Source organism: Uranotaenia lowii, chromosome 3, assembly GCF_029784155.1.
Source record: "Uranotaenia lowii strain MFRU-FL chromosome 3, ASM2978415v1, whole genome shotgun sequence".
NCBI lineage: Eukaryota > Metazoa > Arthropoda > Insecta > Diptera > Culicidae > Uranotaenia > Uranotaenia lowii.
Window position 1 is genome coordinate 12680047 of NC_073693.1, and position 23826 is coordinate 12703872.

The 23826-nt window shown below is 37.0% G+C and overlaps 2 protein-coding genes across 3 annotated transcripts in view; both read right to left on the reverse strand.

Annotated features, from left to right (window-relative positions):
* The window catches only part of LOC129750899 (E3 ubiquitin-protein ligase AMFR-like), a 135030-nt gene that overhangs the window by 84144 nt on the left and 27060 nt on the right, over window positions 1-23826 (reverse strand). For both annotated transcript variants that reach the window (XM_055746067.1, XM_055746066.1), the window contains exon 2: window positions 15802-16451. In XM_055746067.1, the coding sequence (XP_055602042.1) occupies window positions 15802-16245 (444 nt within the window). In that variant the 5' untranslated portion in view covers window positions 16246-16451. The remainder of the gene's footprint in view (window positions 1-15801; window positions 16452-23826) is intronic.
* On the reverse strand, window positions 16339-21102 carry LOC129751979 (uncharacterized protein K02A2.6-like). Its single transcript, XM_055747772.1, has 4 exons — window positions 19591-21102; window positions 19109-19402; window positions 16759-19051; window positions 16339-16451 (listed from the first exon to the last, which is right to left on the reverse strand). Exons 1-4 carry the CDS (start codon window positions 21100-21102, stop codon window positions 16339-16341), a joined length of 4212 nt encoding a protein of 1403 aa, XP_055603747.1.

Here is a 23826-nt window from a genome sequence, read left to right on the forward strand (position 1 = left end):
ATAGGGTTCAGGTCAGGAAAACTCACCGGAAACTCCAAACTCGAAATTAACCCTCAAATAAATGTTGCACTCAAAATATGGGTTTTCTTCCCTCCGTGGACCAGTGCGAATTTCGGATGAGAAACCACTTGCTGAAACCGAAATGAGGACGTGTCCCCAGTTCGAGGACATTCCGTAGAAATATTCCCGATACGTAAATAGATTGATCTTACCCTCTTCAGGTTATTCTGGCCTAGTCCTTCAACTATGCATGTTTCTGTTGGCTGGTGGCCTTTAAACGTCTGCGAAAGTTCGTGATCTTTCTGGCAACAAAAATCTGTGGTTATTTTTTTATCACGAATCGCTGTACAACGAAGAATTAGTCGGAAAAAAACAGAATATTTCTAAATTTTTAAATCGCGGCCCGCGTCAGCTGCGCCTTGACTCTTTTACCCGTTTTACCGGAAGGTCTTGAAACTTTGGTCTAAAGTTCGACGGCGAACTTCAAAATTCGACGTATATCGTAAAGCATGGATCACTACAAATCTGGACGCACTATTTATTTTACCATAGTGCTCCTAGTTTTCGGATCTGGAATGTTTTGGCAGTACTTTGTAGAGGAATGTTTCTTCTACCAGTGCTGAAAATTTCATTACGATTCGTTTTGTTTCAAAAAAGTTACACCTGATGGAAGCCGCGAGATGAAAATAAATTTTGAACACCCACGTCAAAAACCCGACGTGGTCGGGTTCAAAAATCGCGAAATCATTAAAAATTGTCAAATCAACCGTGTGTAGCGTTCTCAAACGTTTCCGTGAGATGTGTACTATAGATCGGCAGGTTCATACCAAGCGTCATAGTGGAATTAAGGATCGGAAACTGCATTTGAAGGTGTTGAGAACGATCAAGGAAAACACAGGGTAGTCGGACTATGACATTGCCAAGAAATTCAACGCCGACCGGTGCACCGTCAGCAGAATTCATCTACGCGAAGGAATACGATCCTATCGGACCAGTAAGCAACCAAACCGGACATTGAAGCAGAATTTAGTAGCCAAAGGACGTGCCCGCAAGTTATACCAGAAGATTCCAACGAAGTTCGACGGATGCATGCTCATGGATGACGAAACGTACGTGAAGATGGATTTTGGGCAGCTTTCTGGCCAAAAATTATGTAAAGCCACTGCAGTGGTGCACTGCACTGGTCATGGTGATGTCCCCGGCAACTTCAAATTCGTTTTTGCTGATAAGTTTGCAAGAAAGTGTTTGATCTGGCAAGGTATTTGCAGCTGCGGACGAAAAATTCCGGTTTTTGTGAAAAACAAGACCATGGACTCCGAAATTTACAAGGAGGAATGCCTGAAAAACTTTTTTTTTTTCGTACATTAGATCTCACAAAGGACTAGTTAAGTTTTCGCCAGATTTGGCCAGATTTGGCAAACAGCTAGGAGGTTCTACAGTGGTATTGGGCGAACACGGGTGGATTTTGTCGAAATAGACATTAACCCACCCAACTGCCCTCAATTCCGCTCTATCGAAAAATTTTGGGCAATTGTCAAGCAGAAGATGAAGAAGAATGGTAGGACGACTCGGGAAGCAACAGAGATGAAGAGATTGTGGAACAAAATGGCCGCTGAGGTCAGCGAATAGGGTGTTCAAACTATAATGAGTGATACTCAACCAAAAGTTCGAAAATTCATCAAAACAACATCGGAATAATTTTTGTATTATTTTTCCTTTAAAGTGCAATAAAAACCCTACATTTCAAGTACAAAACATTTTTATTTCGTATATATAGCTCCGAGATAGACCCGTTTTAATGCGTCCAGATTTGTAGTGATCCATGCTTTATCAGGTTCTTCAAGATTCGACGGCGATTTTGATACGGTATACTAAAATCTATCGCCAAATAGTGGTACTAAGTCGAGGAATTCTCTCAGAGCGCATCACCGTGATACTAATCGGGGATGAAACTTCGGAGTCATCTATTCATGTTTGGTCTCCGATAAACATTAAAGCTAAGTATTCTCATGATTTTTTTTCGAATCAGTTTATCAAAACTTGTAAAATGAAATTAAAAAATACAGTGTCCTCAATGTGGGAAATTATTCATAAATATTTGTGCCACATTAATAATGTCACAAAAAAAAACATTTCGTAATTTTGATAGAATGATTTTGAATGTATTCAAACTAATCATTATTTCACCAATTCAAATTATAAATTCAATCAGTTCTATTACAAAATTTGTTCTTCTAGGTTTGAACAAAAAAAATTAGTTTTCTTTGTATCAAACCTAAACAAGGATTGACTTTTTTAAGAACTTGTTGAAAATATCTAAATTTCTCTTCAGTTTTTCCTTAGCCCTCCAAAGCTGTTCGGGTCAATATGACCCGAAGCGCATATTTCAAGCATCTTTATCATCATTCGAATATACTGGAACTGGAAATTTTGACAGACCAATGATAAAAATAATTGTTAATTGAATATAATGATCAGATTAACGATAAAAAATTAAAATTTAAGTTTTGAAAATCGGTTTATTGGGAAATGAAATACTGCTAAGCAAAGCCAATGTTGGATGTCGTTTTTTTAAAGTAAGATTTTTTTCTATCGAAAGATCTGTGATAGCGGTAAAAACTTTGATTGGACCCCAACATATCTATACATTGCCGGATAGATGGATTCTTGACAATTTCAAACATCAGTGAAACACTCAAATACAGAAAAGCTGTCAGAAGTTATGAGTATTTTAAAAATAAAATTGATTTTTCGGACTTTTTACTTTCTGAACCAGTTTCTGATAACCTGGTAATACATATCGACTTTTTTTTTCTTAATATTGAGTTATTAGAATAAATTATCTACACAATGAATACTATATCATCAAAATCGGTCAACATTTACAGCCAGGAGAAAGAAATCAAACCACAACTCAAATTTCCCCGAAACGGATATTTGGCGAACAGCTTTGGAAGGTTAATATCACAATTAAATCATAAACAGGGCACAAGTTAAATCTTTACGTTACTGATCAAATGCAGGAAGTCGTTACATGAAACTTTCAATCAAAATTGCTGTTAAAAGTAGCAATGTTTTCACATTCTCTCCATTTTTCTTTAAACAAATGATAAAACGTTCTATTTGGAATACTTCTTTCCAATGGTTCAATTCACTATTTTTTTTATTTTAATCTATTTCTGAATTTTTCTTCAAAATATTTGAACTTTTACATGATTTAGAACATCAATTCGAATATCATTTCGAACTTTGTATTATGTAGCAACAACTATTAGAGATATAAAGATGGTAATCGAGTTTATACCACTATACGATTGACTTCAAATAGGCTTTAATCATAATTACCTATCAAAAATGTTGTTTATTATTCGGCTAAGACGTTTCAAAAAATAAAAAAATATTTTAAAAGAAAAGTCTATCAGCTTAACACTAGTCGAAAGTGTTTCCTAAATATTAATTTTCCTTCACATTATCAACCATTTTTTTTTGCAAGGATGTAGAGGTGACCTTGGTCGTTAGTGTTAGGCACAAAGTAGTTCTTGGAAGTAGACTTGGATTTTAACCAAATTTAGAAATCAATCACAGAGTATACTAGAATACTTTCAACAAATTCTTCATTCAGACATCTTAAGGAGCATTTCGATTCATTTCAATGATTCAGGGTAGATGTGAGTAATCAATCAAGTTAAGCTAAGCTAAGCTAATTATTTTAACTTTGTAATTTTTGTCATTTTGGCTGGAACAAATAACTAGTCTACCTTACATCACTCGGAGTTTAAACATCTCGAGAGGAGGACTGTAAAAAAATTATTTAAAATTACAAACAATTGTATTAAATTGTATGAAAACTTTTGTGCAACCAAATCGAAAACAACTTTGTTGAAGTACGAGTAATCAACGCAGGTTTGTGTTGGAATAGAGTTATCGTTTATTCATTTTCGCCAGTCTGTTTTTAAACAGAGGCTATCACATTAGCAATAGCTATTTATCACTCTCACACTAAAGTGATATCCTCACCATTAATTTTCTCATTTCCGTGTAATATTTTTAACTAACTGCTCAGAATATCTGGTAACACTGCTGGGTTACCAAGAACCTAGTTTGAGTTGTTTTCCTTACAAGTGTGATGATGTGAACATTTGTACCGTGTTTATAATCATCACCTGTCTTCATCGTGGAGAACCAAAACAAGTAATGTTTTGGTTCTGGACGGTTGATGCTGGATCGCCCGCATTGTGAAACGGTTCTTCTGGAGGATCCGAACAAACCGTAAGTTTCAACAAATCTACTTTGCAAAGAATCGAGAAAATGGGTTATTTCAGATAAAAAAAAAAGAATCTGGAATTTGAAGGACGATGAAATTCTCATTGTTAAATACAGAGTAACAACGCTGGTTTGACCGGTGTAATAGAGTTATCTTTATTCAAGTTTGTTCGTCAAGTCCTAAAATAGCTACACATTCCATTAGCAATAGCTAATTGTCACTTTCAATTTCTCATATTCTCTAACCGGGAAAGTACTCATTCCTCAATGAGTATTCCGATGATTCGATTCACTTTTCCCTGCCAGCACTGCAGTGTAACTGCTAACTAGAGTTTGAGTAGTCCTGCTTTACAGTGTAAATGAGTACTTTACAGTGTAACCTTTGTACCGCGTTTATCATCATCTCATGTCACAAACAATCATCAGCGCTATTGTTCTCAACAGCAAATTGAATGAAACCAAAAAGAGAACCAAAACTACCTGTTTTGGTTCAGCTCCGCCGACGAAGCAGTACGGGCATATAGTCCAAGTCACTGGCCCTCCTATAGGAGCCCTTTCGCTTCAAACCAGAGGAAAGAAGAAGAAGAAGACGAAGCAGTACATTTTTTTTTTGCTTGCAAAAGGGATTTCGTCCGGATCAGTTCCAAAATCTTTAAGTTTCAACATCCATTCTTTACCTTTAGTTTTCGACCACTGAACAAGTTTTCACATTCTAATAGTTGCGTTTTTCTTTTTTTGTTAATCTGTTATCTTCTTCAGTTTTTTTCATTTTAGTTATTTTGTCATTTCTTTAATTTTGTCTATTCTTTAATTTTGTCATTCTAGCTTTATGGTGTATATCGTCATTTTTGTTACTTTTATCATTTTTGTATGTTTTGTCGTCATTATTTTGTCGTTTTGGTTATGATTGGTTGTGGCCTGAGATTTTTTTGATTTCGACAGCATGCGTATATGTCAAGTTCCATCCATCGACTGCTCGATCTTATATCGATAAACTCCATGTATTTCGCATGTGTTCTTTGTCCATTATTGATCTCTCTGTCGTGTCTCTATTACTCCCCATCGACTCGAGATTTTAGCCGAGCGCGCACAGGCGCACAGGATCGATTGCTTTTGGGACCATGAAGGAAAATCAGCCGGTTTTAACTAATAAGCAAAAATATTCACATCAGATACAAAATTGTTTTTTTAATAAGTATATTGTTGTTAATATAAATCATGTTCTAGATTTGGATTCGATGTTTAAATTTCAGAGATACAACGTTTAAAAAAAATCTTTACAAAATTGAATAGTCACTCCATACTAATTTCCGGCATCACTGGAGCTCATTTTTAAGTTCTCAATTTTCACGACCATAACTTATTAAGCATCTTAGTTGAAGACCGCTAATGGTTTTGAATTGTGGTTTAAAAGATATTAGAGAATTATTTTCAGTTTTTTAAGCCATATTTTGATTTGAAATTCCTATACTCTACCGTACGACAGAAGACAATCTCTAGCTTTTTTCACAAAAAGCCAAAACTACTTGCGGCCTTTAAGAAAGTTGATTATTGGTTAAAAATTGTCAATTTTAAATACTAATTACTCTAGTAATACTCTTTAATGTTACATTTTCCCACCCGTCAAATTGACGGGTTCACGTATAGATAGGTATAGCTATATAGCTAAGAATTCCGTAGTTTTAATGGGTTCAGGAAAAATTGTAATTTTCATTAAACAGTATTGCTACCCCTTAACTGATGGACCAAATTTTACTCAGACAGATTCGTTTCAGAACAAAGAAATGTGGCTACAATGGCCGAGCACAGGGACACGTTGAGTATGAAGTAGAAAACAAATTAACACTTGTGACAACAATCAGCATGCCTCTGGAACCGGCTGAATCAACGTGACCGACACCCAGCCAGAACCCGGCAGATATCTCTCGTGTGCGCGTCTGTTTTATAGCGGTGAATACTTAATGAGTGGTTATGAATCATCCCTGTGAATGCCAGAATCATCTGATCTGGTCACTGTCTGAAAAAGTGGCCCTATGAAATTATGACGTTCATAATTTTTAAGCTTCAAAGAGCCATCCAAAGTTTCGGAACCAATTGATTGAATAAGCTTAACTGCAAACAATTTAGGGATCGAATCCCCCTTTGGTGTCGGAGTACAACTTTGTCGCAAAATTTCACAGTTAAGTTGAAAATCACTCTTGCAAACTCCTTACTGCTATTTTGCAATCGATTATTGTTTGACTGACCGAGCAGCAGCAGGTTTTCCCAATCGCGGGCTCTCGCATCTTTTCAGCCGGTCCTCAGCCCGGTCATCAGCAGGGGGTAACCTTTTTTACCTTTGCAAAAATATAACTGCCTTTTACGTAACCACGCCACCGTAATAACACTCATTCACTTACTCAGTCACCCACTTATACCTGTGTGGCTGTGACGAAATTGGGATAGGTAGTAATCAATTTATGAAAATACACTTTGAAACTAAAAAAAAAATACTCGGCGGAATTCCAACTAACTTTTTGTATTGATTCCTGTTGAGTCCTGTTTTAAAATTTTTTTTTCAGGAATTTGAATTCTGATTTAATAAAGGAAACAGACTCGTCCTGTAACAGTCATGAACCCAACTATTACCTGTGAATTGGGTCTCTAGCCACCAAGAGTCCTCCATCATGCTGTAATATCCACTCCATTTCAACGCCAAGCGGCGCCACTAGAGCCGATTCCAAAAAAATATTCGACTTCAATATTTTCAAGAGGGATTTCTGTAGAAAAAAAAAACAACCCAAACCTGTTGACCAGACAGACGATGGCCCGGTGAAATGCTGCAACCTTTGATGATTACATATGAGTACGAAATTGGATGCAGTGGTTGGCTGCATCGACAAAAAAAAATGTTTTCCAGTGCTAAAAAGTGCGACTCTCAATTAGCTCTTGAAGTGTCGCGAGAAAAAAAAAACCATACAAACCACAGTGGTTGAAACCTTCAAATGGTCTTAGATAAGTCCATTATAAATTGTGACTCGTGGTTTCTCGTTATCGCTGATAACGATAATTATCGCTGAATTATCGCTGATAACGATAATTATTTTGTCTCGTTCGAATAGAAAGACAGCTTATTCGAAAATGATAAATTTAACTTTACAAACAAGAAGAAATGTCGAATTTCTTTCAGTGTTTTCCCACTGTGGCCAGTCGGAGCGCGGTCGTCAAACCGGGTCCGTCGTCCAAAATTGATTCGTTAACTGCGGCTCAAGTGAAAGTGAGAAAGTGTGAGACGGATTGATGATACTCATTCACATACGTAAGCGGTAAGGGTGGGGCAGGGGGTGGGCATTTGTTTTGGTTTATGAATCTTAGCGAGTGCGCCCGCCAGCAGAGAGAAATGTGAAGGTTACACAATAATAACCCAACGCAACAACGATCATTGAATCGCAATCGAATTGACTGGGGCCTTGTTGTTATTGAGGAATAACACTCACTGTGTTACATCATACGTAGGAGTTTGGAACCAGAGATTGGCGGGGTCACAATGAGAAAGCATTTCGTAAATTTGGGATTCACTTTCATCGCAAATGGAATCGGATACAGTTTTTTTACCATATTGCGACATCAATCTATGGTTTAATCATCTGATTTATAGGAGTACTAGCTGATCCCATACAAACTCCGTTTCGCTTTCAACTTGAAATATGTCATGAACAGTTTGTATGAGAGTCAGTTGCCAAGCATTTTCCAGATGCACTTCCGAATTCATTGTTAAGTAATAATTGCAAAAAATATTGAACGATCACTTTTTCTGTTGTAATCAATTGACCGTGCCAAAAAAAAACCCGTGTATAAATTTTAACTCAATCGTTGCATAACAACGCAATTTTTGCCAAAATGTTAAACCCCTTTCGGTGTCCTTTTTTTACAATCTTTAATATCTGAAATCGATTGCCATTCCCTCAAAACTCCCGTGTGCAAATTTTCAAAGCAATCCATTGCATAATAACGTCAATATTGCTGAAAACAGTGAAAAATCAATTAATATGGATGACCCCTTTCGTCGACCCCTGGCAGAACATTTGACATCTGAAATCGATTGCCCGTCTCTGAAACTATCGTGTGCAAATTTTCATCCCTATCCGATGTATACCTAATTACGACGATATTGCAAAAAATATTGAAAGGTTAAAGCAGACGACACCCTTTGCCAAATTGCTTTTTATATATATAGATAATTTTAGAACTTTCATAATTCGAAGGTAAAGTACGTTTATAATATAGAAAAAAATCTTGGAAATGATTAGCAACTGGTATACCCATGGAAGAGGTTAAAAAAATTAATACCTATTTAGCAAATCTCTGTGCAGAAAATGCTCTGAAAACTGTAATGTACCAAAAATGATATGATTGAAAAAGCACTACTGGCATAGACTCGAGCTCCCAAGCAAAATGATGCATGACCGCTACATTCAAGCAAAACAAGAAAAACATTTTATGGGATTTTCATCTTTATGGGTAGTTCATCCCAAAAAAAAATTTAGTGAAAATCGAACTTTCTCTAACATCACATCTCGGCTTGCCAGTTCGATATCTTACCCAGTGCACCATCTGAGTCGGTTAGCTAATGAAAGTATATTGTCATAGTCTTTCTGCCACCGCCGATTACATTTGGCCGGCGTTTTTTTTCCTCCTCTTTTGTCTTTGATGGGAAAGGGATGACAATTAGAGGGGCATTGGAAACTAGTACCTGTTTTCTATTGCCGGCCGAATACATACACACGCCCAGCTCATCTTGGTTTGGTTTCTTTCAGACATATGCAATGCGGTTGTGCTGAGAGGACAATGAAGTTCATTGGGGATAAATAACTTTCTAATAACTGGCATTGTCCTCCCAGCGCATTGCATATGCCTGAAAGAAACCAAAGACAAAGCAGGATGGAAACAATCCGTCAACAAGGATATTGTCGAATGATGTACCGAGCGCTACACTCAGATAAATTCTTATTATAATTTTCATAAGATGCGTCTTATGAACCACTTTTTACAGTACAAAGTTGTTTTTCATAAGAGTCTTTTGAAATTCTTTCAATTTTCATAGGAATATCTTATGAAAAATAAAATAAACGACATTGTGAAAATAAAATGAACACATTCATTCATTCCATCAGTCAACCGTAGAACTCATTGTTAAGTTATATGTTTTCCTGAATACATAGTTAAATGTGATTGTTATCTTGTAAATGGTAAGTTTGAGTTGAAGTTTCTGTTTTTGCTAACGTTGAATATATTTGCGAACTTTAAATACATTTTTGGTTTATTTTTCAACATACTTACCGGCAAAACGTCCCATAAGATGTTTTTCTTTCTCGGTTGAATCATTTCATTCATGAATCATGTATCATTTTGCTTGAGAGCTCAAGTCTTGATGCCAGTACACTGGATTCTTTTTTTTGAACGAACAAATTTTACACTGTTTTATTTTAAACGATTTTCTCTAAATAAGACGATTTTTGAACATGTCAAAAACAGGTTCGTTTTTTTTTTCAAACCATTTTTGGGTGGTAAATTGATTCGGACGTTGCTTCCCGACAAAAAATTCTTCGGGGATCCTAAATGAATTCAATAGTTTTTTAATTTTGCATCTTTACTTTATTTATGGACGAACCCTGGAAGCCTGGACAAAAAAAACTCCCTTTTCCGACTAAGAGTGTCATTTTAACACTCCAAAAGTAAAATCCATTTAAGTCGTTTGAATTATTATGAACTTCATATAAAACTTATATCAATAGAAACCTTGTAATGTCAGTAAAATATGTTTAAAACATTATATATAGCTAAAGCTTCTAGATTTCTCGTTATTCAGCATGAAAGAAAAAAAATCCTAAAAAACATGCCTCAGGAAAACTGCTGTAGTTCATATATTACACGTCCAAAAAATATTTGCCATCATTATTTCGTCTGTCGGCTTCGCTCTCTGACCAAATCACCACCCACCGTACCTACTCGGAGAGCAAACAAACACGTTTTGCTGGACGTGCTGCTTGTGGTTCTAGGGAATTCTAGGCAATTCAGGAATGATTTTATGTTTATAATTTTCATATTTTTGTTAAATCTCACAGCGTAAATTGTTGCACCTCACTAGAATGTAGATTAAATTTTCAATGGATATAGTTTGGATTACTTCAAACGGCGAGAAAGCACTGAAAATCCGGGTACAACCTGACGGTGGACCACAAAAACTAATGAAATTTCAATTAGTGAAAAAATCGCGCAAAGTAGTTAACTTTGAAAAATTTCAGTTAATTCAATTTTTGTTGCATCGAAAATCTAAAGACAGCAAAATGTTAGAATTTCAATGAAGTTTGTAGTCATATTTAAAAAAAACTCTACCATCGCTCAAACAGTATTTAATAGCAATCGAATGAAAAGCAGGTTTTTCAGACCACTTTTTTGAACTTTTTATGACCATTCCATTAAAAAAAATTTAAAAAAATTTAAAATATTTTTTTGTTCCATGATGTAGACAGCTTTCATATGTATAAGGCAAATATTTTTTTGGACGTGTAATATATAAACTACAGCAGTTTTCCTGAGGCATGTTTTTTCGGATTTTTTTTCTTTCATGCTGAGTAACGAGAAAACTAGAAGCTTTAGCTATATATATAGTTCTAAACATATTTTACATTACATTATATTTTGGCATTACAAGGTTTCTAGTGATATAAGTTTCATTGTAATCGGTTAAATATAAAAAGAGTTATGACGATTTTAGCTTGTAGTGCCAAATTGACACTCCTAGTGCTGATTAGGGTAATGAAATCTAATGCGGATGAGGGTTAAAATGATCAATTTACAGTTCAAGCTGGCCATTTTTCTCGAAATGAGCAATGAATTTTGCCCGGGTGTTTTGAACTTTATTTAAACGATTTCTTTTTTGCACGTACCCAACAATCGTTAAAAAAAAGAATACAGTGTAGTGCATGGGTGGCCAACAGTTTCATAATTGTCTGCGGGCCAAAAACATTCTTTGTATATTTTTTACATTTCATTTATTTATTAATATTTTCCTATCATATTTATTTTGTTTTAATTATAAAATGAATAGTTGTCAAAACATTTAAGATTTTAAAAGGAATAATAGTATTTCTATAACATTATTCTAATGCATGTAGTATGTCAGAGTAGATATAAAAAAAAAATAAAAACATCTTTTTTCTGAAACATTTTTGGAAAATCGTTATAATTTTTAAAGATTTGGTTATCTAACAATTAATAATCTAACACAATCTTGCAGCACTCAAAAGACTATATTCAATTGAAATTTTTTAATAAGTATAGAAACAAATAAGCAATTTCGAAAATTATGTTTCAACTTTTATGAGCTTCAAATATATTCATGTCAATCCGTTTTGAATTCAAATAATTCTGCCTTTTTCGGTCGATTTTGACATATAAAAACAATTTCGAAACGTTTTAGTGCTATGAGTCGATACAGACCAAAAAAACGCGTTCAAATTTTACTGCTTTACATCAAAAACGATCGTTTTGTTGTGAAAACTTGGCGTGCTCACCGTTAAAATCATTGTCTCAAAACTGTGAACTGTGTTTCTCGTTCTCGGATTAAACAGTACCACATTTTTTTTCTGTAAACATTTTTCTAAAGCTAAATTTACGCCAGCACACCCAAAACATTGGCGAACTTCAAGCTAGTCTGCGATCTGAAATAACCACTATGAAGCGCGAAATTTAGGCCAATTCTAGGGAGAATGCCCGTGAATAAACTGCTTTTTGCTTATCAATTGGGGATCATTTTATCGGCGTTGTATCCTAAATCTGGTTTGGAATAAATGGCATAAAATATGCTGACAAAAGCTTGTTTATTTTTGGAAATTGACTAAAAATTTGCCTCCATCAAATCGACTCCGCCTTTATACGAGGTTTACTAAAATCGACATTACACCAAAACCAATAATTATTTGAACTTACTTTTTGCGCAAAATGGTTAAAAAAAATCAATCTAGCAATCCACATCAATGAAACTTGTTTAACAAGCAATTATCAAAAGGTACAGCTAAAAAAAAACCTCAAAAACGTGAGAAAACTGGAAATAGACCTATGTTTCTAAATATTTTCAATTTGGTGGACTCAGAAATTTCTGTCCAATGTGTTTTTCCATCTAAACAAAATGATTAGAAAATCAATTTTAATCTAAAAAAGTTTTTGGACAGATTTTTTTCAGAAAAAAAAATGATCCTAAGGAATGAAAAACGCAACATATCTCTCTTCTACAGGTGGGTTTGGGAAAGAAAGCCAAGAAATCGAAAAATTTGTACAATCTTTACTAGAGATGTACCGAATAGTGGTATTCGGCGAACGGCCGAATACCGAATATTGACCTTTTCAACTATTCGGCCAAACGAATATTCGGCCGAATATTCGGCCGAATATTCGGTTGAGTATTCTGTTGAGTTTTCAATGAAAAAACCTTGAGCGATTATTTCAATGCTTTCTATTTCTTTCATATTAATGCCCCTCATGTTTTCTAAGTCTATTATTTTCAACCAAATGGTATTATAGGATGATATTTTACAAGAAATGTTTTAAGTAGGGGTCTTTCTGATTTTTAAAATGTCACCAATAACTAAAAAGTCATCAGATGACTAGTCGCTTCTAGGGTGTTTATCACCAAAGAGATTGCGTTCCTGTGAAATCTGGGATAAAACATATCGAAACAGGTGCCAAGCTTTTTGAAATTGTTTCTCTGATATTGAATTGGATGAAGGTCGAATTTGAGCAAGATGTCTTTAAAATAGTTGTTGAAAAGATTGATAATCTTAAAATTAAGCAAACCATACTTTCAACCAGGCATTCAGAACGATTTTTGAAAAAAATAAATAAAAAAGAGCAATATTTATGTATATTTTGAAATTTTTTGAAAAGTTGAACACAAAATCTAAAAAACTTCAAAGAGGAATTTGAGTTTTTTATTTGATTAAGCAAATAATCTTAATAACCCCGAGCAAAACTCGGGAAGTACTAAACAATATCTGGATATCCCATTCAGTTTGACTTATCTGGATTCTTACTGGATTTATGAGCAAGCCCGAATATATCCAGAAAATCTAGAATAAACTATAAACAAAGTATAAAGCGATACCGTTCAGTATCCTGCTGTACGATCTACAGTGAAAGATACGCGGATACACCTTAGATGTTTTGCCGAAACCATAAGATTTTAATGATTGTGTAGCTTTTGCAACATTTTTTAAAGATATTTTACAAATTATCAAAAAATATTTGAAAAATTTACCAGTCTCTAGAAGATATTCGGCCTATTCGGCCTATTCGGCCGAATACTTAGCTCAACTATTCGGTGAGCCGAATATTCGGCTTAACGGTTTTTCGGCGATATTCGGCGCCGAATATTCGGCTGACCGAATATTCGGTACATCTCTAATCTTTACTTTTTCAAGTTGTTTTAGTTTTAAGTTGAAATATCTGAATAATTTACAAAGACTTTTGAAAATAAAATTATGAGTCAGTCGAAATATGTTTCTAAATCTACGAAAAATTGGTTGAATTTTGCAGAAAAGACAACCATAGAAGCACTGAAAGTAAAGTTTCTTAGCCCCTGTGGCTATCTATTTAATAAAAAAAAATTGTCAAATTTAAACGTTGAATAGTTCCCATGGATTTTCAAGACCGATGATTCGACTTTTTACTGCCTCCAAAATAACGAATCATTGTTTGATCCAAATTTCAAAGAGCGAAATTTTGAAAAAAAGATTCGAAGAATCATTTAAAATAAGGAGTTTACAAATGTTTTGACCTTGCTCTAATTTGTAAGCATAATTCACATTTCACAACAAGGAAGCTGATAAAGCTTCGTGGGCCACAAATAAGCGTTCGCGGACCAAATGTGACAACCCCGTTGCATCATTTCAAAACCGTAATATGAATTCTTAGAAGTAATCTTTTATTCTAGTTTTATGGTAAAAAAAACAATATGAAATTACTCGAATAAAGTAGTAAATTCAGACAAAAAAAACAGATGATTCAGTCTTCTTACTTAACTTTATAAATAAACTCGAAAATTCGAATTCTAATTCTCACGCACTAGTAGGTATGGTATTGAAATTGTGATCCATAAATATCAAACTGAATTCAAAATATGATTGCCAATTAGAATTTAGAATTTTGAAATTTAATTGAAACTCAAGTTTGGTGGCACAAACTGATCTGTTTTGTTTTTTTTCTTCATTGCAGCATTTTCAAAAACAAACTTCGATTCTGAATCTGAATATTTGTTTCGGGAATGATAATTTAATATTTATTTTTGAATCCGTACTTTGTAGTGGGTAGGTACTGGATTTTGATTTTAGATTCCTTATTTCTGAGTTTTGATAATGTTTTTTTTTTTTTCATACGGCAGCTTTTTAGAAATCACATGACCCTTTCGAGTTTCTGAGTTTAGATCTTATTTCGAGACCAAAATAATAATATTGAATCCAGGGGTGGAATTATGAATCCTATTCGATTCGAGTTACCCGTTTCGAGTTGAACTCGAATCGAATTAGCATCAGTTTTACGAATCTCGTTCGAGTTCTAAATTTTCACGTACTAGATTTCGAGTAAATCGGGTAGTAGATCATCTCGAAATGTTCCATTCGAATCGAGATCGGTAATGCCAAAGTTGGTCGAAACGAACGAAACTCGATTGTTTCGAGTTCCATAATCCCGCCCCAGATTATGAGTCTTCATTTTGAATACAAATCTAAACTATACTTTCACAATTTAAATTTTGATTCCAATTTCTATACAAGAAAATTCAATCCTAATTGTTAATTCAGTATCAATATGCTTCATCTGCATGCGTCTTCTGAATCAATGTTTAAAGTATTCTCCAACCACCTGAATCTGAGTTTTGCTTCCAATTTAAATCTGTATTAAGAATTTCAATCATAAACATGATACCTTAATATCTAATCCAAATTTTGTCTCAATTGTAGTCTGATATTTGCATTCTGAAATTAGATTTTATCAAGAAAACTTTATTCATTCGAACTTGAATGAAAAAAAGGCTCATTTGAGAACTAAAACAACCAAAACGTTGGACTACCATTTTCCGCTTAATAATCAAAGAACAAAATTAACGGTTATGTAAAGCTTTCGAATAAAATTGACACTTGATAAGGTTTACCTATCTCGATGTGTATATGTATTAAAAAACATTATTTCCATTCCATGGAATGTGTGTTATTCCCGATTCTTTCCAGATTTTCTTGGTGCTATGTTTAATTTTCGTAAGAATTGCATCATCCGACTGAGAATTGTGAACCTTTTTTTCGAATTCTTTCAAACGAATCGAGTAAAGAATAAAAAAAAAGAGAACGAATTGTCTTGAATTACACCATGAGTAGCTCTGATATCGAGTCACTACTCACAAGGTAAACCTACACAATTTCAATCAACCGTAAAAGTGCCTTAAAAGCGGGAACTGGCTATATTTGAAGAATTTACTTAACGAAAAAAAAAAAATTCTTTCTGACTCACCCAAATACAGAACGGTTCACTGCCCATAAACGAGGCGATGTCTTTCAGGTGGGCACCGATGGAGCGCGAATCATTATATGCCGCACTTTCGAGCAGTTCCGCCTCGTGTTCCATCATTTTCTGCAGATCGGCATCGGTGGCCGCCAGGATCTTATCCTCCAGATCGTTGATCTCCTTCACGGTGAGCACCGAGGCCATCTTATCCCCCCCGGCAGCCCCGGCGACTCCTGCCGCTGCAGCATCTCCAGCGGCCGAGGCTGCCCCCGAAAGTATACTATTCACTGTTGTTGAAGTGGCAGCCGTAGCATTGCTCTGTTGCCTCCAGAAGGGATCACTGGTAACGGAAGTGGCGTAGTACAGGCACACCGACACCAGCAACACGCTGATGCTGGTGTAGATCCGTATCGAGGGCAGCGGAAGGGAACCGTTCAGTACCACCGGCATTTTGAGAACGCACCGATTACGCGGATTACGACGATTGGGAGAGATGAGACACTCAGTCAAACACCTTGAGTACACTATGGGAGCTACTTAAATTCATCTAAACTGACGCACTTCGACACATTCACTGGTCAACAGATCCGTTTTGTTTTTGCTTCCGGCGTGCACTAATCGACCCTTCCCAAATGCATCTTCCTGGTTTTCAAATTCTGAAATGAAAAGAGAAAAAGAGCAATGATTAAAATCTGTACATAGGTTCAGACTTATTTAATCAGAATGGTTAAAGGGAGTGTTGCTTTTAGATTGCAGTTGTAGAGAACGGAACTTTCGGATCACAAATCACTTGCTTTGCTACGAAATTCAACTACTATTCTTTAGCTTTTATTTGGCTGCCACGGGACACACAACCGGTCGTGAACCCGCACGTTTTTCTAATCCCCGTATTCTGTCAAACCCTAAGATATCGCAAGGACGCATATCATATTGCGAGGGGCGCGCCACTACATCCCACTTAACCTTTCTTGATGAAGTGTGTCACGTAATCATCAAACCACGAAGGCTCCTTGCGTTTCCGTCCTTTAGACGGCTCTGCTTGTTCTGAATCCTGTTGTGTATCTGCCACTCGATGATCGACAGTGCCCGACGAGAACGTACTACACTGTGGTAGTTCTAGAGGATCCCGTTCATTATGCCTGTCTCTTTCGTTGACTACTTCGGTGGTATCCATCAACTTCTTCAAATGAGCCGCATTCCTACGAAATTTTCTACCGGTTTCCACGGACTCGATGTTCGTGTCTGCTCCGACTTTGCTTTTCACTACAAAGGGTTCGTTGACATATTCAGTACTCAACTTGTTGTCCTTTTTCGCACGTTTCATAAGAACTAGATCCCCCTCTTTTATGCCACTTTCTTGAGCACCTCTTCTGTTGTCACTGTACTGCTTACCCTTTTCCTTGTTGACTCTGTCAAAATCACGCATGGCTTCATCTTCTACAGTCGAAGTAGAGATTTGCGGAAGCTTGGTCCGTATTCTGTGCCCGAACATCAACTCTGCCGGAGATCGACCCGTTGTGGTGTGAGTAGAGGATCGATACGTTAAAAGAAACTTTTGCAATTCATTTCGCCAGTTTTGCCCTAACTCTTGAGCTATTTTTAATCTTTTTAGGATTGTACGGTTTTGCCGTTCGACTTCCCCGTTCATTTGGGGCCAATATGGAATGGTATTGACTAATTTTATACCGTAATCAGAACAGAACCGTGCAAATTCTTCGCAGTCTTTAGATAGTTGAGGAGCGTTATCTGCTGTCAAAGTCAAAGGAACACCAAAGCGGCTGAACATTGTTGTAAGTTCTTGAATTGTACTCTCTGCTGAAATGGTTTTCATTTCACATACCTCAAAGTATCTGCTGTAAAAATCGACGACGACAAACAGATACTGTCCTTCTGGTAATGGGCCTAGGAAATCAATAGCTAAGTCTTCCCAAGGACCAGACGGTAAATCACGACGACTCATGGGTTCAGGTGGATTTGGAGCGGCAACTAGAGCACAGCCTCTGCACCGTTTGACATAATTTTCCACATCCTGATCCAATTTAGGCCACCAAACGGATGCCCGTAAATGGCTTTTCATCATTCTAACTCCTGGGTGTCCTTCGTGAGCTATGGTCAGAACTCTTTGACGCAGACTGCTTGGTACAACAATACGATCCCCTCTCATAAGAATATTCCCAACTTGGCATAATTCATTAGCCACAGTCCTAAGGCAAACTGGAAGTTCGTGTACTTTATCGTTTCTAAGAGCATCTAATACTTGTTTTATGTCGTCATCCTGCGCTGAAACTTGCTCGACCTCTTCCCATCTAAGAGCAGCATTTGTGGCTGCGGCTGCAGCAATTTCTTGCACGAACAGTTCTTCTGAGTGGTCGAAAGGCTTTGGTTCCAAGGTGGTTAAGCGCGATAGGACGTCTGCGATGTTTTTAGGTCCAGCGATATGTTTTACGCTGTAAGTAAACCCCTGCAATCGCAGTACCCAACGTTCTATACGTGCACACGGTTTTGATCGTGGTATGAAAAGATATTGCAACGCTTTGCAGTCTGTTACGAGGTCGAATTTTAGTCCAAGTAAATACATTTGGAACCGCTCAACGGCCCAAACTGCGGCTAATGCCTCCTTTTCTGTCTGGCAGTACCGTTTTTCGGTGTCGGTTAAAGATTTAGATGCATAACACACTACTCTGTTCTCGTTGTTACTTGTCTGAACTAAAACCGCACCTAACGCTGTAGGGCTGGCATCTACTATGACTGAGGTTTGATGTTTAACATTAAAATAGCCTAGTTGAGGAGTATTCGCCAGAGCCTTTTTGATGTTCTCGAACGACGTTTGTTGTTCATCTTTCCACTCGAACTTTACGTCAGTTTGCGTCAGTCGTCTAAGAGGTTCATCTAGGTCAGCTAGATTATGAATATACTTGTTCAGATAATTGGCTAAACCTAGAAAACTTTTAACCTCATTGACGTTAACCGGTGCACGGAAGGAAAGTAGAGATTCTACTTTCGAAGGAGACGGTCGAATACCCTCAGCTGAAATTACGTGCCCTAAAAATAGTACCTCTGGTTGACCTATGACACATTTTTCCTTGTTCAAAGCCACTCCTCGTTCATTCAGCCGATGCAATACTATTTTCAGACGCCGATCATGTTCTTCGCGGGTTTTCCCTTCTATGTAAATATCATCAAGGTACACAACGGTTCCTTCACACCCAGCGAGTATTTCTTCCATTACTCGTTGGAATATTTCTGGTGCGGAAACCTAGAATCGAAGTTGCATGTATAATTAAACCTACAAAATAAATTCAATTTTAATTACCAATCCGAAAGGTAATCGTTTGAACCTAAACAATCCACGACTAGTAATAAATGTCGTAATATCCCGTGAATCGGGAGCCAGTTCTGTCTGAAGGAAAGCCTCACGTATATCCAATCGACTTCGCACTGCGCCTTTACCAATACGTGCCAAAATCTCATCAACCATCGGCATGGGATATCTTTCCCGCATAACTGCTTCGTTAACTCGTCTCAAGTCCAAACATACTCGAGGTTCACCGTTGGCTTTACCAACAACGACTAACGGCGAAACCCACGAAGCTGGACCCTTTTTCACCTAAAACATTACGTAACGTCATGAAAGACGAATGGAATCGTTAGCAGTGTACAAAAAATATCAGTTTAGGTACTGTTGTATTGCTTCATTTTTTTTATTTATCAAAGTAATCAGTATTTCATTTCAACATTTTCTCTTGTAAACCGTAACAGTTAAATTTCAAATAAAAATATCGTTCATTTAGTCACCTCAATAATGTCGTTCTCTAACAGTTGGTTCAATTTTCGATTGACGGCTTCTTCATACGGAATCGGTATTCGCCGTACTGGTTGAAAAACGGGTTTCATTGATGGATCCATATGGATGTTGACTTGGATATCTTTAATTTTGGCAAATACCGGTTTTGAATCTAATTGGTTGACATCCACGCCCACTTTCAAAACGCCCAACTGCTTGGCAGTTGCGTCGCCTAGAAGACAACGTTGACCACCTTCAACCACGGAAAACGAAGCATATGTGGATTTTGTTCCAATTTCTATGAATCCTTTAAACGTTCCCAAAATCGGTAGAGGCTTGTCTTGACCATAAGCTTTGACAACTTGCTTGCAACCTTTTATCATTTCTTCAACCTTAACTTGTTGACATTTCATAAATTCCCATGTACCTTGATCAATAAGATTGATATCGGATCCCGAATCGACTAGCATTCTTATAACGACGCCCCCTATTTTGCAGTCAAGAACGTTGCTATCATTACCCAGATGGAAACAATAAAAACGTTTATTAGATTCCTCGTTGTCATTTCCTTTCTGTTCCATATAGCGAACTTCCTTGCCTCTACCCGTCTCGGGAATTTCCGGTTCCGGTTGTTCCAACATTCGTACTCGCTTAATCTTATTTGGTTTCCAATCTGAGTTGCTTCGCTTACGTTCTCGGCAGACGGATTCAAAATGCCCTACCACATCACACCGTCGACATTTCTGGTTACGCGCTTTGCAGTTCACCGAAGAGCTTATGTGTCCTTGTACACCGCAGTTAAAACATTTAGCTCCACGTTGCCAATTTGCGTTCCGCGAGTTAAAAGGTGTCGAATTTTTAAACTGTTTCGCCTCAACTTGGAAAACCTTCTCCGGTTGCTTCTCTGAACTCATTTGTCCAAAATCCTTGACTTGTTGCTCCACGTTTTCAAGCATACTACCAATTTCTTCGATTTCGACTAATGCTCTGTCTTTCTGTAATATTCTTCTACGAAGCTCGTCAGAAGAACAACCCTCGATAATGGCATCAATTAATAAGATTTCAGTCAAGACTTCCTGCACCTCTAACGAATACTGGTCTAAACCGCAATCTGGTAGCTGCTGCCTCAAACGTAACAAAAAATGAGCAAAACGTTCATTTTTCTCCTGAGTAATTGTACGCAGCCTACGCCTACCAAGTACACATTGTCGTCCTGGTTCAAAATATTCTTGCAACTTGTTGACAGCCGTATCATAGAAATTAGGCTTTGTTGCTACCAAAGATATTTTATCCACATCGGGCAAACTATTATATACGCGTTGCAGTTGGCTTCCACCCAGGTGCAACAAATTTGCTCTCATCTTGCTTTGGTCCGTGATACCATACGCTTCAAAGTAAACTTCTAGAGACAAGCGCCAACTTCTCCATTCTCTAGCTAACTGACCGCGTTCAATTTCCTCACAGCGAAACGGCGGCAGCGCTCTTGAGTTTTCCACCTGAAATGCCGGTGAGAAAAACTTCATTACGTTATGTTCAAAATCTATCTGTTGCAACATTCCCACATATTTCTCCAAACATCATAATACTCAGAATTCCATCATTTCCTCAAAACTTAACTTTGTGTTTTCCCAACTCGATGTTCAGTCCTCAGACTAATTTGCATGCGGAGGATATTCCATGAAAACTGACAAAATTATGACGCTCTTAGTTTTGTTTCTCAAAACAACTTCGATTATCCGAGTTTCTCGAAACTCATCATTAATCTTTTCATTCCATACTGACCGCAGTCTGATTAACGTTCCTCGGAACAAATCCCTTACTATTCCTCAGAATATACTCCATACAATTCCTCAGAATAAACTCCATAACATTCCTCAGAACCACACCTTTTTTTCCTCAGAACTAAATCCTTATTCCTCAGAACAAACCGAAACTTATACTCAGAACTAAGCACATATTCCTCAGAACATCTTACACAATGTTTTCCTCAGAACTAATCAAACTTTATTCCTCAGAACTCAGCACTTATTCCTCAGAAATTCTTCCAAATTATTCCTCAGAATATCTTTCAAATTATTCCTCAGAGCATCTTTCAAATTATTCCTCAGAACACACCCTATTCCTCAGAACAGTCATACATTCCTCAGAATCGTTCACATTTCTTTTCACTCCATTCCTCAGAATCGTTCGCATTGCTTCTCAAAGCAAATAACGAATATGTTCCTCAGAACAAAAACTGTTATCCTCGGAATCACAGCAAGCAACATAATTCGAGCAGTTTTCATTTTCTCTCTCCGTCCGTCTTCGCTACAAAGAAAAATTTCTCAACCTCTCTTCGATTGTCGTTCTCACCACCACCACTATGTTAGGAAACAAGTTTCGAGCCATCTTGGTGCTACGCCCCCACGAGACGCTTTTTTTTCCCAACAATTTCTTTTCACTAAAAATGTTAATAATAATGTTACTCACCGCACGATCCATTATCCTCGTCGCCAGATTGTAGAGAACGGAACTTTCGGATCACAAATCACTTGCTTTGCTACGAAATTCAACTACTATTCTTTAGCTTTTATTTGGCTGCCACGGGACACACAACCGGTCGTGAACCCGCACGTTTTTCTAATCCCCGTATTCTGTCAAACCCTAAGATATCGCAAGGACGCATATCATATTGCGAGGGGCGCGCCACTACAGCAGTTGTCAGAATTTTTCAGCACGTACTCGGACCGGACAAATCCGAGCTATTTTATCTTTAAATCTGGCACAAACCGGGCATTTGATTCTAAGATGTCGACCAATATCCGGGGCAAATTTGGTCGAAACCCAGGAATTACTCAAAACAGATCAAGAAAAAAAACCTTGAACAAAATTTTTGCTATCAGCAGTTTTTAAATCGTCTTTTATATTTTCATGATTTTTTTTCATTTCATTTTCATTTTTCATTTTTTTCAATTTGCACAAAAAATTTCGTTTTAGACGCATAAATAAAAATCTTTAAACACAATTTCTTTTGTTTATTTTAGCAAATAAAGTGAATAAATCCGAGCTTTTTTCAATGAAATCTTTTGTCAATTTTTTTTATTAAATATCCGGGCAAACCTGGATAAAACCGGGCAAATTGGCGACCTTATTTTAGATCCTAGTCGGCGTAAATAAACAGTATAAGAAAATTGTAAAATTAAAAAAAATAGCTGTTGCGCAAGCATACGCCCCTGGCTGGCGAACCACTCAGAGGATAATCGACTGACAACTCTCATTGCTATAATTTATATCACCTTGTTTATATCCGTTCCATCCATATCAATTTCATCAATCTGCCTAGCACGTTGTGCATTTTTTTGTAATTTACTAATATTATATCCTTTTGAGCATATCATTAATTAATTTGAATTTTCTAGTGGTGAAATATTGATTACGCTTGATTTCTGTTAGTGTATAAAATACAGAATTATTTCGGACACTAAATGTAAGTAAAGCACATTGCCAAGCTAACCTGTATCTAACATGAAATATATTACAGCTTTGAGCCTAATTTCACATAAGAAAACGAGTTTTGCTAAAGGATACCGAAAATATACTAACAGAAACTCAAAGATTTATCGAATTGCCGGCATCACCATGAGCCACGGAGGAGAAACTAGAAAAACTCGATCTCAAACCAAGGCGATACAGGAATTCGTGAAAGCTAACCCCAAAATTAATGAGCAAGCCGAAGGAATACCCTTGAGTGAAGAGAAGTTCGAGCCCAGCTTCGTGGACACGAACCGTGGTCATGAGAAGGATTGCGTAGCATGTGATCGCCGGAACGATGTTGAACGATACATGGTACAGTGCATTGACTGTGAGCGTTGGGAGCATTTTTCCTGCGCAAAAGTTACAACTGCGAACGCCCACATGATTATTCATCGCTGTACTATGTGTGTTCCACGTATACCGCCGCCACCTCCAAGCTCAGTTACTAGACAGTCAACAACAAGTAGTGCTCGACGGATACGCATTTCCCGAGATCTTGAACAACTTGAGGAGGAAAGGAAACTCCAGGAACAGGCTGCCAAAGACCAGCTTGAGAGAGATGAAAAATACATGTCGCGGAAATACAAATTGCTGAAGCAGCAAGATGAAGAGGAAATTCGGAGCTTAAAGAACAGTAATCGGTCCAATTCCAGCAGAGTCGCTGAATGGGTCGAATCGCAAATAACATCGCAGAGTACTGGAAATAACCCGAAAGGATTCGATGAAGTGCAGCA